The sequence below is a fragment of the Barbatula barbatula genome (genome assembly GCF_947034865.1).
Source record: "Barbatula barbatula genome assembly, chromosome: 22".
Taxonomy (NCBI): Eukaryota; Metazoa; Chordata; class Actinopteri; order Cypriniformes; family Nemacheilidae; genus Barbatula; species Barbatula barbatula.
In genome coordinates, this window is record NC_136785.1 from 4,824,829 (window position 1) to 4,843,532 (window position 18,704).

At 37.9% G+C, this 18,704-nt stretch overlaps 1 protein-coding gene across 1 annotated transcript in view; it reads right to left on the reverse strand.

The window, feature by feature from the left end:
• Positions 1–18,704, reverse strand: part of cacna1bb (calcium channel, voltage-dependent, N type, alpha 1B subunit, b) — a 102,473-nt gene that overhangs the window by 21,763 nt on the left and 62,006 nt on the right. The window contains exons 16-32 of the mRNA XM_079486355.1: positions 17,456–17,528; positions 17,221–17,338; positions 16,977–17,044; positions 16,353–16,459; positions 15,189–15,251; positions 12,606–13,271; positions 11,146–11,321; positions 9,962–10,088; positions 9,731–9,860; positions 8,951–9,010; positions 8,594–8,700; positions 4,163–4,259; positions 2,914–3,074; positions 2,571–2,711; positions 2,010–2,211; positions 1,079–1,243; positions 492–602 (exon numbers count right to left, since the gene is read on the reverse strand). Coding sequence (XP_079342481.1) covers positions 492–602; positions 1,079–1,243; positions 2,010–2,211; positions 2,571–2,711; positions 2,914–3,074; positions 4,163–4,259; positions 8,594–8,700; positions 8,951–9,010; positions 9,731–9,860; positions 9,962–10,088; positions 11,146–11,321; positions 12,606–13,271; positions 15,189–15,251; positions 16,353–16,459; positions 16,977–17,044; positions 17,221–17,338; positions 17,456–17,528 — 2,572 coding nt within the window. The remainder of the gene's footprint in view (positions 1–491; positions 603–1,078; positions 1,244–2,009; positions 2,212–2,570; positions 2,712–2,913; positions 3,075–4,162; positions 4,260–8,593; positions 8,701–8,950; positions 9,011–9,730; positions 9,861–9,961; positions 10,089–11,145; positions 11,322–12,605; positions 13,272–15,188; positions 15,252–16,352; positions 16,460–16,976; positions 17,045–17,220; positions 17,339–17,455; positions 17,529–18,704) is intronic.

An 18,704-nucleotide genomic window follows, 5' to 3' on the forward strand; every position in this document is an offset into this window, starting at 1 on the left:
TCCTGTGTCTCGGTTATTTATGGATTACTTTAATTCCTTGTTTCGTTGTTCTTTGATTATTTAGTACTTTGTCTTTTTGTTGAATATATCTTGCTGCACGAGGAGATCCGCTGCCTCGCCTGCCTTCTTCAATTATTAAGGTGGCAATCTGCGATAATATATCTGATGACATGTTTCAGATATATTACTTGTGGGACGTTAGGTAGGCGGTATTTTCCATGTTATTTAGAGTTTTTGTCTAAATCAGGCACGGCTCGATATCAAACGCTACAATTTATTCTATGTTAGTGATGTTTTTAAACGTTTTGCGTTGTATGTGTTTATCCACATCGACTGAAACAAACTAGCTGTAATGTCAAACATATTTATCAAAAAGTCTGTGAATAATCTGAGGTTTAGATCATACTGATGTTGATGTAACTACTTGGAAACTGAATTTTCCAATACAAGCTTTAAACTGTACTGATAAAAGAGTAGCAACAGAGTCTCACCAGAGGGCCGAAGGCGATGACCTTGAAGATGCACTCCAGCGTAAAGAGAGCTGTAAAGATGATGTTCAGCCACTTTAACATGTCCTCGTATGGCTGAGGAGCATCATAAAACTACAAAAGAATCAAAACATAGCAATAATGACTCAAACTGCATTGTTTCACATATTCATCTTTAAAGTAGGCTATCAAGAACCTATAATTAGAAATGACTTATTTATAACTGAATATTTGCATACGTTATTATATTAGCTGAAATCTTGATCTGAATTAACATGTGGAAGTCTCTAGTCTCGCAGTGTTTTAACACTAAGATAAAAGCTATAGGGTACCGCCTGTTGGCAGATTTCCAAACAAACAATCGACTGAAGTGAACTCTGGGTTGCAACAAGTCTGACACCAAAGGAATAAAGCATTATGCCTGCATGCTTGGCAGCACTGATTCAATCTACTTTTAAATTGAATTTTAAAAATTGTTTTGTGATTTCCAGGCTGCTTCATCTACAGCGGAGCCCTTTAGCAAGAGTCACCTGACAAAATCGTCATTGTGACATTTCAATACTACAATCAGGTGACATCTGATGTTTTACCTTCATCATGAGGACCACCGTATTGACAGCAATCATGGTCAGGATGGAGTATTCGAAAGGGGAGGACACGACAAACTTCCACATCTTGTACTGAAAGGACTGCTTGTCCTGGGGCATGTAGCGGGTCAGAGGCTTAGCGTTGATGGCGAAGTCGATACAAGCTCGCTGTAGACATCAGAACATGCTTTATCATGTTATCTCATCACTAAGTCTTGGGTAGAGCGGATCTAACAGCAGATACACTATACTATACACTCACTATCCAGATCGGAGATTATGTACTTAAATCCTCAAAGAATAATTATTAGAAATGAGATTTGCTATTCCCCAAGCACTCGAAATCTAACAAATGAAAGTGATACAAGACGAACATCCAACCTGTGCTGGCATGAAATAGAACAGAGTCAGAGCAGGGCTAAATATATAAACACTGGGACTAATATGTCACACCAGGGAAAGAGATATACAGGAACTGTAAAGAACAGAGAGTAAAAATAGAGACAGACACATCGAAAACAAAGAAAAGAGAGTCGCGTTTTAAAAAATGACAGGGAACAAGTAAAGAGGAAACAGATTATGTCTGTGCTTCAAACCTAGTGAGTCAAAGGGCACCGTCGATATTTAGTTTTCAATGTTCTTCAAAATATCTTCTTTTGTTTTATGCAGAAGAATGTAAGTCATATAGGTTTGACAAGAGGGTGAGAAAATGATGACGGAATTTTTATTTTGGGGTGACCCACCAACCCACCTACGCATGCACTCAGACCCAATCATCTCTACAGAAGGATGTGTACTTATTATTTAGATGTATAGTCAAACTTATAAAATAAGACCCTTTCCGCCCGAAAAAGTTATGGACCTTATAAACACTAACATTAACCCACCGCTCAAAAATGAAGAGTGTGAATTGGGCATTTAACTAGCACCATACCTCGTTCTTCTCCAAGCTGCATTCTGACATGGCTTTATCTCCTTGCTCCTGAAACGTGATGATGATCAAGGCCACAAAGATGTTGACAAAAAAGAAAGGAAAGACGATAAAGTAGACCACGTAGAAGATGGAGGTTTCCATGCGGTAACCTGGACTGGGACCCTGGTCCTCGTACGTGGCGTCCACAGAGTGTTTCAGTACTCTGAAGAAACACACAGAGAATGTGAGCAAGATACGAATGAGACAGATTTTTGTATTTAAGATAGACATGAATTGGTATCATAACGAGCTGTTCATATCTCATGGTACTGAATATGTACTTTAAACCCTTGTATTCTATTCTTATGTTTGTACCAATGTGAAAACTTTATCATTGTAAATGTTCATTTGAAAAAACACCAAGCCTAGAGCAAGGATAAAACATCATGTGGGATGCAAAGATCTCCCAGACCCAGCGTAAGCTTTAAAAGACGGAGAGATTTTCTGGTTGCATAAAACCCTCTGTTTAAAAGTATTAAGGTTCATAAGAATTTGCATGAATGATTTATAGGTAAGACTCACAAGGGCCAGCCTTCTCCTGTAGAGACGGTGAACAGGGTCAGAAAGGCCCACAGGACGTTGTCGAAATGAAATTCATATTTCTTCCATTCCCGTGGCTGTGTCATGGCCATTCCATCGCTGCCATACTCCAGAAACTGCCCCCTTAAGAGATGAACAGTCACTTTCATTTATATTCACGTTCATTCACCCAATCCACATTTAAAGATGTGTATAGATGTATGTTTGTGCTTCTGTGTATCTGTCTGTCTGTCTATCCATCTATTCTATCTTATTTGAGATTTCAACCAATTTTCCATCCATCCATAGATTGTACGAAGGCAGTCTGGTGATAGCACAGCTGTACCTGCAGTCTTTCTCGAGGGCTTTGGACTCATCGGTGCAGTGAAAGAACTTCCCTTTGAAAAGCTGCACGGCGATGACGGCGAAGATGAACATGAAGAGGATGTAGACGATGAGGATGTTGAGCACATTCTTCAGAGAGTTCACCACACAGTCAAACACAGCCTTAGGACACAAACACAAATCAGACCCAATGACCTCACCACCACCTTCATTAAATCTGTCTTTGCTTAACCTGGCGTCTTGTGTCAATCTCACAAAATCTTAATGGCTTTAAATCACATGATCACTTATGACACGGGGAATGTGTGTAAATCATCTCATTTTGCTATTGTTTCTGCACATTTCGATACCCATGGGGTATCATTATTATCTGTGCAGCGTACATTTTCTCACCATTAATGCTAAAATGATCTTCAATGTCTCTGTGGCCTTGAGGCTTTATGTGTGTGATAAAATTATACAGAATCATAGTTTTGCAAAGTGCTAATTTATTTATGACTCTATTATTTCTGCTACTATTGCCACTGGTAAAAATGCACGTTCAAACGTATTGTTATCGCATTACATGGCAAAATGATAAGTGTCTCTGAAAGGATTTGTTTATGTGTTTAAGTGTGAGATTTCATTAGAGAGCAGGACACAGGGAACCTGTTAAATGTTGAGGGCTGGACAACGTCTGCAAAATATATGATACTGGACAAACACGCGCACTTGCAAACACACACACGTTTATGATTACTTTTTCATTGCATAGATGCCTCTTGTTTTTATACAAAGCTAGTTACACTATAACCATGACCCTTCCAGCATTTTTACAATCTTGAAAACGCTTCTATATTTTTTATAGCTGCTAGATTTCTGTGTTTTTATAAATAAGGACGTCCCCAAAGGGAGGTTTTGCTCACATTTGTCAGGTTTTGATCACTTTTGGGTACAGATTTGGGTGCAAATTTGGCCAGAAAAATAGTTGAGTACACACACAAAATAGTGGATTGTATTTAGTGAGTACAGCAAGAAGTGCACTGTACTTTTCCAATCGAAGCAAAGCCATTAAAACTACAGTATAAAAGGCATACGGTGTGTTTCTTTATTGTGAATAGATTAGAGAATTCACACTGTGCTCTTAAAAAACAATTACAGTAGCTTTCTCTTTATTGGATACGATTACGTAAACTTGCTCTCTTGAATCCACCTGCAAAGGAAAATAAAAAAGATGATCGACTGAAAGGCATCAGTCAGGAGTACATTACCTTGAGTTTGGGTAAACGTTTGATGGTCTTTAAAGGCCTCAGAACTCGAAGAACTCTGAGGGACTTGATGGTGTTGATGTCCTTTCCTTTGGTTCCTCTGTATTGAGAAAGCAGTGAATTAGCACAAGTTTGCTCGGTTTGCTCACATTTGTGATTCATTTTGATCAAGTCTGCCATCACATGCACATAGCCGGGACTCGATTTCAAAAAACGTAAATGACTGAACTGCTTTCTCTAGCCCTTCATGTAATTGTGAATTACATTAGCTAGAGGTTATGAGGTTAGAGGAAAGCATGCCTATGAAGCAAGGATACATACCTACCTCTGAGGCTGACTATAAATATTTAATACTTCTGGAGCACTCGACTTACTACGATTCATTATATGGATGGTCACTTTGGGGGAATTCCACTGCTGGCTAAGCCATATTCCTATAACTTTCACTTGATTTAATGAAGTCGCTGAAAACGGTCTATAACATTTTATACCAGCCTGGTGGGATGGCAGTGGAAATAGTCTTATGTTTTTACAAAGATAAGCTTTGGGGTGTTTTTGGAAAGGTCTGTGGGATTGGTCTGCTTGCTTCTTCTGTCCCTTGAGGAGAAGATAACACTGGCGTGCAATGTCCATGCATTGTGCATCAGTCTTACCCCACCACAAGATTGTGGTGGATCTGTGCACACAGAGATAGTCAACTATACTCCCATAGATCTCAGAGGACCCATCCGTCTCCAGCCACCCATCACGCAAGAGGTTTAATATTGAGCTATGTGTTTGTGATAAGAGACGGTGATGTACAGTATCGTAAAGCCCCCTGCTTTCCTGGTCATACGTATCTATTTAAAATTAAAAGAAAGAAAGATCTAAGGTTATGCTGTAGAAATGACAGCTTTTTTGAATTGCTACAGTATTTCCTTCTCATCGAATCTCTTTCACATTACAGCAATATAAAAAGTAAAAAAAACTATACTGTGTTGTTTTCAGCTTGTTTTTTATCAGCATTACATTTAATACTACAAATAATAACACGCTTTACATATATTGTTTTACAATTTTATTTGACCTTATATTACAGTATATACTGTATACACTAGCGGCCACGTTTTGGAAAACTTGTTTATATTATATTTTTCCACATTTTAGAATTATAGTAAACTCATCAAAACGATGGAATAACACAAATGTAACTTTAAGAATGATAAAAATCAAAAATAAATCAAAGTTTGTTACATTTTATCATCTTTACTGTTTTTCATCTTTTGCCAAGAATTTGCAGAAATATTTCCTTGGAATTTAATTCTTGCAAAATGATATTTTCACAAATCTAATTTGAGATATGTAAGCATTCGACTTCAGATCAAAAGCTTTTAAGGATAATGAAAAATTTCACGCAAGTGTTCTAAAACTTTAGACAAGGTTTTTTGCATTACAGTAATACTGAAAATGACTTTATAAGAAATTATTATTAGAATAATTTAAAATTATTAGAATATAGGGTGCTTAATTTTCCTTAAAATAACACAATGCAACAAGAACTAATGTACCACAGTAGGCATCAGTTTGTTTTGTGCAAACATGAGTTTGGAATGAAATATAAGCCTGACTATTTTGTTATTACTACCAAAGAAATCTTGGAATGGCTTGCTTTCCAGAGGCCTGTAAAACACACAGGCTGCAATAATCACCATCTGCTGTTTTCGGTACACAGTCAACGTCTCCAGACTGCTTATATGTTTATCTGGTGCATTTGCCAAAAATGTTAACTGCTGGATGTGAACAAGCTTCATTCCCTAAACACCATGAAATCTGTAATATTTTTACGTTTGGCAAAAAAAATCATCATTTTATTAACTTCAGAGCAAACATCGGCACTAATTTAGCCAACTACTCCAAGTGACCTCTATAGTGTACAGGGTGAATGAAAGACTGTCCTCTGTAGTCTAGACACAATAAGAGTAGTAGTTTCTATAACTTTTAGGTCAGATGTCATGACATTGGGTTTTTGGTGGGTCAGTGTAGAGGTGGGGTGGGGGGGAGTTTATGTTTTATAGATATTTAGACTGTCCCCACCTGGTCACGCTTTGCTGCGATCTGACGAGAAAACCATGCACATGTGCACAAATACAAAAACACACACAATAAGCCACTTCACAACAAAAGCAGTAAACACAGATCAGAAGAGTTTCGATGAGAATTAAATCTGGTTATAACAAAGCAGAAGAAAGCGTTCATTGAGCTGAAAGAAATGACGGACGGCAAAGAAAGATTAAAAACCAAAGAAGCAACAATAAAACATCAACGTAAGTCAAAGACACGATGGAGTGAATGTTTATCAGTTACTGTCACTATCACGCTGTAAGATAAAACATGTAGACACTGTGGCATTAAGGTAAGACATCATTTCAAACTGCACAGACCTAGAAATGTAGAACCGCAGACACACACAAAAAACATGTACGAGTCTAGAGATTTCATGCAGGTTCAGATCGAGATATCAGGAACAGTAAAAGTATTTTTTAGCTCCCTTTGTGTAAATGCCTGCTTTTAATATCACATCTAGAGCGGGTTAACATAAAGCAAACTGTGCAGTTTCACAATATCAATGTCTAGGGACTCTCACACACACATATATATATATATATATATACACACACAGAAGCAGATAAACAGGATGCAGGTAATAATGCATACCCCATGAAGCTCCTGAAAGCCACGCAAGCGAGAAGGAATGATAGGACAGATAAAGGAAGCGAGAAAGAGACAGAGGGATAAAAGAGAAGATGGATGGAGAAACAGAGAACTAAATGAGAAAACATTAAAGCCCACAGGACCAGAAACACAAGCTCGATATCGACCACTGAAGGACAGAGCAGGAGAAAAAAGAAAAAAGCACAGGTTTAAAACACAAGCAGAGAAGAATTCAATTTGAGATAAAGCTTGAATCAATCAACAAACTGCATACTGCAAACAATAAAACCTGAATAAAATCACATTAATGAATTATTTTATGTTTAAACGGTTATTCTAGATCAAAATAACTTTTTAAACTTTTCTTTTTGTAATATGGAGGTCAAAAATACTCGTACTGTATTATGTCATTTGGCCAAAGTACATAAAAACTGTTAAAATATGACATACACCAATTGTATGTATTCATTATAATTTATAAAATGCTAACATTTAAATGACATAGCCATCTGAGATTTTAACCCCGAAATCTTTCAAATGTAAATTACACCACAGAATTGAGCAAACCAATTACAAAATCTGAGTTTCAGAAAAACTGTCTATTGTGACCCACATTCACACACATTTTGTGTGTGAAACGGTTCAACCGTTTATTTTCTCTAGCTTCAGAGGTGTCCATAATAAAACATCCACACACACGTTCACACCTGCAGCAGAAACACAGGTGCCAGTTAGAGCTGGTGGAGAATTTCTGCACTTGAATAAAACACAACACGTACTGAACAGCTGGTCTCAAAAGCACAGCGTTTTTCTATCTGCCCTTTTTCTGCTATTTTAAAGCACCCGCTGGTCTTGCTGTCAACTGCTAAGTTGGAGAGAGACAGTCGAGCATCTGCATGTGACGACTAAGAGGATTGAGTCACACTTCAACACTAGACTTTACATTTATTCAGCAAAACAAACACACAGTTAAAACTGGGCGCGTCAATGTTTAAGCCCAATCCTTTTTTACACTGTTCTGTGTGGTTGCTAGGGTTGCACATTGCTATGTAGTTGCTAGGGTTCTGTAAAGCATCGCTAGGTGGTTGCTAGGGTGTTCTGATGCTGGGGGTTGTTTAGTTACCGACCATAATCAAAAGAGCCCCCTAGTCTAGTGTATATGAAATTATGGACACTACATACTTTAGTGCACACTTACATGGGTTACAATAAGTTACATTTGCTCTTTCTGTAAGCAAATTCACATAATCCACATAATTTATGCTGCAAAACAAGATATGCACCAAAGTTCAATTCCTAAAAAGTTTGTTTAAATCCATTAACTACAAATATGAGCAATAATAATAGTGAATAGTCTATCAAGTGTCACAATAAAAATCACAAACTGCAAAGATCTCCACATATAGTCGGCCAATGCTACGAACTGTAGCAATGACTGCCTCATCTCATGTGGGAAATATTAAACCCACATCACCATAGCAGGTGTGCGCCACTCCTGAAAATCTCATTTCGATCTAAACAAATGCATATTAAACTGATCAGTTCAGAAGGAAACCGCACCCCACCCCACAACACATCCCCCAATAACCGGACACTGTGTGCTATTTGGTATCTGGTGTGAGATCCAGTCACATCCTGTTTCCTTCATTTTCAACTGAATGCTCTCTTAATGGATCTGAACCGACAGTCAAGACTTCATCTGCTCTGATAGAGCTTAAAGAAAAAAGAAAGACGGGCACTCACGAGCAGGCGAAAGCCACAAGAGCACCGCTGACCACAATGAAGTCCAGTATGTTCCACAGGTCCCTGAAGTAAGAGCCAGGATGCAACAAGAGGCCGAGATCGATCATCTACAGTAGAAGAAATGAAGAAAGTGGAGAAAGATAACGTGGATTCCTTTATGAAGCTGGTGCAAAAAAATCCCTACACCATAAAATACGCAGTGGTTGACAAGAATGCATTTCAGACAAAAATTGTATTCACAATCTAAGTTAAAGTGTAAAGTGCCAGAGGTTGCTGAAAAGTTTGCTGCTATTAGGCAAATAAATACAATCTGATGCTCTATGAGACTATGAGAGAAAAGTGGAGAGGTTTATTTACCTTTATAACCATCTCAAATGTAAACACACCAGTGAAGACGTAGTCCAAGTACTTCAGCACCTAAGGGAAAAAGCAAGCCCTTTTGAGTTTTAGAAACACTATCCTGCTTTATGTCTATTTCTGTAGTTCAAGAACAGCTTGGGCCAAGTACAGTGGATTATGTCACAAATAAAACAAAAATCTAATGCATTTGGCCCCATGATTCGATGAATCGTGCAATAATCTCCAAATCAGAACAGATACACGTACTGTATTTTTTTCAAAAGATATAAAAAGATGCTTTGAATAAATTTTTAAGATTTACCCAGTTTTGCTTTTAATACATGAAGAGGAAACTGTCAGGGAATGTCGCGTGAAAGCAGAGATTCAGATGACAGGCCGGTCATGCTTAATGAATCGGCCAGTCGAATGTAAAGAAAAACAGCGAGGCATGCGATTCTCAGAGACATGTTTACAACTCGTTCTGTGTAATTTCACACTTAATCAGCCCTGCTTTTGGCCTGACGTGGTCGCCGTGGCTACGTAAATCTCCTCACAGGCCGTCTCCAAGGACGATATGATGGCAATGCGGGGCAAGTGACGACTTTCTCTATGACATTTCAGACGAGGGCTGCCATATTGCCCCGGAGGTCTGTCCTTGAGTTATATAAACAGTGATTTCATAACCCCGCCTTGAAATCACAGACAGTAAAATGGAGATCAATGAAATGTCAGTTGCAATATTTTAGATGAAATGGATCTATTAGATCTGTTAAGGTTGAGTATTTGTGCATGTCTCACATTGTTGCGCGGTGCATTTGCATGCACAGGGTCCTCAGCTGCCAGCGCAATGCTGCTCATTGTGATGACCGTGAGAATACACATCTCAAAGTAACGCAAGTTGACCACATAATGACAAAGCCGACGCACACTAGAAAGACAACACAAACATATTTTATTCACACTGTATTCAAACATTCAGAGCATTACAAGCAACTTATTCATAATTCTGTCATTTGAGGTGCGACTTACGGGTTTGAAGGGCCGAACACAAACATAGAGCTGTATGGCAGGATGTGTTTAGGAGCGTCCTGATTTTGCTCATCAAGATCTTTCTTATCTTCGTTCAGTGGTTGGCTGTCACCATCAATGTTGTTCACTGTCAGAGAGATGATCATTAGAGCAAAGACATGGAGCAAAGTCACAAGTGTCAAAGAGACAGTCAATGTGGTCTGCTTAGTTTGTGACTTTGCGCTACATCTTCCAGAATGGCAGTAGATTCACAAAAGCTGTTATTTAGCACAATATCAAGGTTGATTGGTTTAATTGTATAACTTATTTTAATAAATGCTTTCAGCGGCAACAACATAAACAAACATTATGTGGCCCAAACTTAATTCTGGTAGACCTCTGCAAAAATCAATAAATGCCAAGTAGTATCAATTTAATATAATTAATATACAATAAAATAGTAATGTAAATTCCTATGGATATAAATTAAATATAAAATGAATTTTTAAATAATACATTCATGCATTTGGCAGACACTTCTATCCAAAGCGACTTACATAGTATTATACTATACATTTGTTCCTGAGTATGTGCAATGCCTGGGATCGAACCCATGACCTTGGCATGGCTAGCAACATGCTCTACAGGAAAGCTATAGTATTAATAAATAATGAAATACAGACCAGAAATTACATTTGGGCCAGGCGCGTCTGTCCAATAAAACAATCTAAAGTATGTTTTATATGTTTATATAAAGCACACGATAAATAAGGGCTGTCAAACGATAAATCATGATCAATAGCCTCCAGAATAACAGTTTGTGTTTACATAATATACGTCTGTGTATTGTGCATATTTATTTTGTATTTATGAAAACATACATGTATATGTTTAAGAAAATGTACAATTTAAAAATGTATAAACATTTATACATAGTTTAAATATAAATAAATACATGTTCATATTTCCTAAATATTCATGGTATGTGCATTTGTTTATGAATACAAAATGAATGTGCACAGTACACAGACATGCAAACACAAACTTTATTCTGGATGTGATTAATCATGATGAATATATTATAAATGTATATATTTTACAATTTCAAAGAACTTAAAGTATAGTATATTTAATCCATTTGTCACACACTTTTTATGGAATTGGACATCTCAAGTAGAAGAAGTAAAGTTATGACCACCACTTACTGGGAATGATGGTGGTCTCTCCTGGTGGGCCAGTTATGGTAACAGGGATATTGACTCCGGTTAGACCGACTCTGGTGTTGTTTTTCAGATTGTCTGTGTTTTCTGGCTTTTCTTCGGTTAGAGACTGCACAGGGCTGGTGGCTAAACTATTGTCCCCTGTTTCTGTTGGTCTGCCCCTGAAACTGCAAAAAAGCTATAAATGTTAATAAAACATATACAGCAACACAATTTAGAGAAGCATCTTAATGGTGATGCAATAAATACAGTAAATTTAAAAAACAGCTTTTCATAAAATAAATCTCATAGGAGTATGCAGTACGAGAAGTAATAAAATGTACTGTACTGTAAATGTCATGGAATCACAATTTTATTATTTTGACCTTACAGAAGAACGGATGTAAGGTTTTCAACTTTAAAACAACATAAAATAAATAAAAATGATTCGCAATTGTTTCTTCGTTAGACTTATGAAATGTAAAAAAAAAATTAAGTTAGTTCTGACCAGGGGCGTTTCCTCCGAGGAGGCAAGGGAGGCAGTGCCTCCCCTCCCCCTCGAAAATAATCGAATGAGAATATTATTAACAGTTCAGAAATAAAATAGGACAGTGGATATAACGTATTTAGCTAAATATGAGATAAATCAGCGTGTACAACAGTTTGAAACAGCGACCCCGCTCGGAAGAATTCCAAAGGGAAGCAGCGTTTCTCTTGCCTCCTCTAAGCTCATTGACTTTAAATATACCCGCTAAAGCGTGCTGTGAGTTTGAGTGGGGGTAATTAAAAAGAATGGAGAAAAGTCACGTGAGAGGAGGCAATGCCTCCAACGGGCTATGATTGGATAACTCATCAGCGAGAACCCGCCTTCCTGCTCGTCTTAGTCATACATTTTAAACCGAGGGCGCTAAATTAGATTGAACGTTAATTAAATTGTTTTATAAATTGTATTAATCGGAGTTTAGGATTCGTGTCGGAGATGGCGGAGGCAGAGGAGTTATCGATTGTTGACAGAATATTACGTGGTTCAGATTTGTTCGAAAACTTTTGCTTTTGATCAGGCTTGCTCAGGATAGCATCTATTTGATTTGATCTCTTAAATGCTTTGAGTATTTCTGGGACTGCTAATAATTAAATTGATGGTATTGGTAATGATGTTATTCTTATATAGGAAATCCCAAATGTTCCAGAAAAAAATGAAGGTGGTGTTGATGTACAGCAGGGAAAATAAAAAACTAAAAAAATCAGAAGTACATACTGTAATGAACTTGTAGTAATTAAAAGGCATTTTTCACACATAAACACTGAAATGACACTGGTTTTCTGACAATCGCACTTGTTCATAGTGCAGAGATGAACAAAAATTACATGGGTAGAAATCTGTCTTCTCATTTTTTAAGTCCACCGCACACCACTGGTTCTGACCAATTTCAAACATGTAACCAAACACTCTTTAGGGGTCTCACCTGTGTCCTCTGCTTCCATTATCCCTGAATTCCTCTCCATCCAGCGTGGACTGAGTTTTCACACGCGGCCGATGTTTTCTCCTCTCTCCATTATTTACTTCACCTTCTCTGTGCCCACGTACCCTGCCTCCATTACCAATCGTGCCATTCCCGTTCTCATTAGACCTCCTTGAGTGGACGTGTCTATTTTCTCTCTCCTCCACCTCTCTGCCCTCCTCCGGAGATCCAGGGGAGTGATGAAACCTGTGTCCTCCGTCCTGACTGGCCGTGCGCTCCAGACCCCCACGGTGGTCTCGGTTTCGGCTGTGGTGCCTGTGATGTCGTCCGTCGCCTGTATCTCCGTTGTCTCCTCGACATCGGTGGTATTTCCGTGGGTGGGCGGAGGAGGTTTGAAACTCTGATGTGTCTAGATCTCCCTCTGCCCTCTTTCCCTCTAAGAGTTTGGGATCGTCCAGGGTGCCCTCTCGATGCTCCACCACCAGCGGGCGATCATGGTGGGTCTTCATGTCGGGTCGCAGATGCAGAGCCGAAGACACGCGCATGCGCTCTTCGGGCTCTAACTCGTTGTAGAGGGCCTCGCTACTGCTAAGCACGTTGTGTCTGCGCAGCTGATTGCTGCGCTGCTCCCATATGGACATCTTCTGAAGGGACCTCTGTTGTTCCTTACTGAGTGGGAAAACATTTACTTGAATTACACACACAGGTGCCGTTCGATAAAACCCACATCCATGAACCAACCACTGATGGATATTAAAAATGACACTGTCACTGAAGTAAATGCAAGCAGAGACATGGTCGGCCATGTACTTCTTTGCAATTTGACTTTAAATAAAAAATAATGCAGTGGAGGAAATCTGTCATCATTTACTCACCCTCGATTTGTTCCAAATCTCAGTAAATTTCTTTGTTCTGATGAACACAGAGATTTTTTTTTAAAGAATGCTTGTAACCAGACAGTTTTTGGCCACCATTGACTACCATAGTAGGAAAAAATAGTAGTCAAAGGTTATCAAACGTGTCCCAGAACTGTTTAGTTTACCTACATTCTTCAAAATATCTTATTTCGTGTTCAACAGAACAAAGAAATTTATAAAGCAAATTTTATATCTACTATGGTAGTCAATGGCGGCCATGAACTGTTTGGTTACAAGCATTCTTCCAAATATCTTTCTCTTCGTTCATCAGAACCATGAAATGTGTTGGAGAGGGAGAGCAAATGAAGACCGAATTTTTATTTGTGGAACTGTTCCTTCAGGAGTCTTTACAATTAAAAAAATGGCATCAAGTGGAACAGTGGTTGGCATTGATGTTTTAGTAGGCCTATCATACATATCATGCCCCTTTAATTCATGCATCTCATCGAGTTATCACTTACGTACGACACCAAATGCTGTTCCATTGTTACGGTGCGATAGAAATTACCAAGAGGCTAAAGCGCTAATGATGTGCTAACAACATCTGCTAATGGTAAAAAACCCACTTCAGTTATAACAATAACATCCTGAGCCATGCCACTATACCTCACAAAGCGACGACACGGAGTGTAGATAGAACTCCTACAAAACACATTCGGGTTCCCACAACATAAAAACGACAGACATGTTAAAGACAACCAAACATGTGAACAAACATTTATAGAGAAGAAAAAACAACTAGTGTGAAGGACACAACAGACAGAAAAACGAAATGAAAATGTTAAATATACGTAAATGGCACAGAAACAGCATGATTAGAATTTTAATGCACCTATTTAAAAGAAGATCATACTATTCTTCATGCACACACATGCATTCACACGCTCTCCATCCAAATGGCCACTGCAGCGTGCAGACGGCACACCCAAACATCTGTTTAGTTTGGCCTTCATTCATATTGGAAATGTTCTTCACCATCAAAGGATAAAAAATCAAAGTGCCCGAGGCCTTTCACATATATTATACACCTATCTGAGGGCGGAAAGAGAACTTGTCCATATGGATTTACAAGCTATATGTGTGCTACAAATAGAAAATCACATACAGGTATGCTTATAAGTTGTATATAATAAGGTATTGACGTCTCTCACTAACTAATACTACACCACCTGTAACACTTTAGCACCTGCTTAGAATCACTCCAGTTTTAAAATATTAAACGTATTTAAATTACACAAGGCCCGAATAACGTTCAGGCTTTAAAGTTGCTTTCAACAATTCACCCACAGTTGTCTTTCTCTTTCTTGTTCTACCTTAACAACTTTGTCCTCCTTTTAAGAGCACTCCTAAGAAAAAAAATAAGAAGATCGACCCATTTTAACACCAGCCACTTAGACACGTGGGGCTGTGATTAAATAAAAGGGTGCTATTAATGGCCAACATGTCAGTACTAAATAAATGGATTCTGTATGACCGCATTTGTCTACCTGAAACTGATGCTATAACTCACTCCCAAAATCAATGAGACGAGTCATGACCAAAACGACAGAGAGAGAGAAAAATAAGAAGATAAAACCAATGAGGAGAGAAGAACAGAGAGGAGGAGGACAGGAGGAGGAGGAGGAGGAGGAAGAGGAGAGTAGAAGGAGATATTGAGAGCAGAACTCACAGTGAATGAACGCTGCAGACTGAAGATCTACGAGAGATTGCATCTCGATTTTGCTTTACAAAACTGCACATGCGAAACAAAAACAAAACAAACGCATGAGACGCACGCAAACGGAAGTGTGCAGGGAGAGCAGATGGGAGACAGGTGATGTCACGCTGTCTGCACACCTGCCCTCTACAGTATGTATATACGAAATACAAGACACAAACATTGGTAACACTGTAGTAAAAGACAGACTGTGACTGAGACCAATCAAAAATGAATTAAACATACATGATGTGTAAGATGATTGTCATATTTTTGTGTTTAAAATGTCTTCACTTCAATGTCACCAAAACGTTCATAAATAAAATCGAATAATTCACACATTAAAGTGATAGTTCACCCAAAAATGAACATTCTGTCATCACTCTCTCATCCTCTTGTCATTTCAAACCTGTATGACTTTCTTCCGCAGAAGTTATTTTAAAGAAAGTCGGTAACCGGCACTCATAAATGACGACGGAATTTTCATTTTGGGGCTAACTCTTCCCTTAAAAATCAACTCGTATGAAATAACCACGGTTTTGTTAACATTGATGTGATTAAATGAAATATATTTGAGATTAAAATAGTAACGTTTTAACTTTGTGTGATCTGTGAACAAACAAGAAAATGGTTACACATATGAAAACGAACAATGATAATGCAAATAATAGCGAAACATACCGTACAAATAGAAAAAATTGTATTAAAACAATGCTTTTTGAAACCCTACTACTGACAACAAACATGCATCTCTACAAACTATAGTAAACACATGAAGTTAAGTAAATTCATATTTCTGTACATTTATTTACCTTACAGAAGCTTTCTTGCTCATTTTGCATATGACAAACTGCATTTAATACCATATGATAATTGCATACAATAAAATATACAATAAAATACAAAATCTAGAGAATAGTGTAGCTTGAATGCAAAATTTCACCTTAAAGAAACAAAGTTAGGAAGAACAGACTACACAGAGCAGGTTTAGGAGAAGGCGAGGGTCACACTGCTATTCATTGGACAAAAAATCAAAACAACCAATCACAAAAATAAGACATGAACAGTTCTGGTGTACATATAAGGAAAGGCTCCACAGCAAAAGGTCGGTGGGAAAAAAGTGTAACAGAAACTTACGCTGCTATGGAGATGTTGGCCGCAGACATGGGACTGACCTCCTTCACCTCCATGGCTTTCTGAAGAGCAATGCTCTTCTTCGCTGCCTCCTCTTGCTCCTCTTCATCCTGAAGAAATGGGCATCAAGGGCCAATCAGAGATGATTAAACTCTTAAAAAGAAAGGTGTTTAAAAGGTTCTTCACAATGCCATAGAAGCACCATTTTTGTTTCCACAAAGAAACATCATTTTTATAATCTAAAGAACCTTTTCTTTAGATTAGAAAAGACTATACAGGGAAAGTACTTCCTGTTCAAAGTGTCTTGTAAGGCCAAATTCTTTGGTTGGCCAATAGTAATGCTTTGAACATTTACTGGCTGTCAATCATTTTGCATGTTCTCCCACATAAAAATCCTTTAACACAGGGGTTGTATCTATCTCAGTGGCCAGATCGGAGCTGTCAGCAAAAACATCATCATATTTCCAAATGTATTCAAATATTCGCAGATTCGGCTATAACTATACCTGCCAGATTCTTTGTTTTGTCAACAAGAAAATGTAATACACGATCTAACCATTTTCTGCACAGTATATGAAAAAAAGGAAACCAAGCAGATGATGTAAGTTAAATGCAAATTCAGATTACCTTTGTCAGCTCCTGCGCATTGGCAAGGTTATCCACAGCGATAGCCAAAAATACATTGAGAAGTGTGTCTGGTTATAATCAGGTTAGAGAAGCATCTGTATTGCATGTTGTTTTGCATCATTAGCTCTGCATTTACCAAGATTACATTTAAAGTATATCAATCGGGATACGAATACAACATATTTATTGCACATCTTGGCATCTCTATGCTGATGCGTACAATCGCTGTAGGAATTTAGGATACAGTTTCCAAAGAGCGTAAGTACTATAAAGTAGACAGAAGAGAACATTCCACTCCGGACGCCACCCTGAGACTCAATCCCATGATACATCACTGCGTTCCAATCCTCTCCTGTCAAAATCTAAAAGAGGCATAAACATGTCAGGCACACAACACAACGCACCCAAATATAACGTTCTCCATTTCATAAAAATGCATGAATTGAACATTCATGAGACCAAATGAATATAAAGTGTACCTGGAAGACTGTCATTATAGCTGCAGGGAAGCTGTCAAAGTTTGTAGTGGGTGTTTCATCTTCAAAATTAAACCTAGTTGGAAAGAGAAATCCTGAGTACACTTGGTGAAAAGGCTAAATTAAAACTTTGATGTCATTCCTAGTTTAGACTGAGTCTAGTTTGGAGAAGCAGGGATGTCAAAAAGTTACTTAAAATGCACTGCTTTTACCCTCCAGCCAGACATCAAACCTCCTCAGTTTAAAATGTAGGTGTTAAACAACATTAGCTAATAATCTGAAAGATGGTAAGAGCGTGTAACATACTGTATCTGAATTCAAACAAAAATGTTTTCTAGAAGTAATATCTTTATAGACAAAGATTTTCAAACTTTCCTCAAACTGTACATGAAAAATAACGTTCTAACAAATCATTGGTTGATGAATGGGACACTTTGCATAAATGTGAAAAAAATACTTTACAAAGCTACAACGAATAAATGTTTTATAATACTATTTTTTAAATATATTTTTAAGAAGCGATTGTCATACTCCAAAACAATACTTTCAGTTAATCGCTATGGAATCGGTGTAAATGTATTTTATAATAACAGACTTCATGTTTTATCACACAGATAGATGCAGATATTGATAAAATACTGAACGGTCAGATCCCTGCTGATTTTTACAATGATCAACAACAGAAAAACTCTCCTTGCACCGAGAAAACATCTGAGAAAGAGGATGTCCCGAGGGCCTCGAAACCAAAAAAGACAACAAAACAATAAAAACAATGCTTGGTGACAGCGGCTCATTTAACAAGATGTTCTGCTGGAGGGCAAATCTAAAATTCTTCACCACACTCAGATTTGCATTAGAAGGCATTTTTGGAACCCACAGATGAAGTCAACACAATGCCAACTGTCTTTCCAAAGACACCACAGAGACAAGTTCCTTTACAAAAAGGAACACAGTATGGCTGTAGTCCAAACTGTTTGACAACAACTTTACTACCAGCAAACACCTAACAGGAATCATTATGTGAAAAGCCATTATGAAATGAAAACCAAAACAATAGCACAGACGATTATAGCTTTTACGCAAATAAAGCTTTTCAGTCAACACTAAGAAACTCTGGTCTGCCATACAGCATCATTCTAAAACCGGTCAATAGATTTAGACAGGTTTAGGAACCACCTTTCATAATACATCATTATTAAAATGTTTTGTGTCTCAACGAACAGACTAGTATCGTGCAGGAGACTTTTTTTGG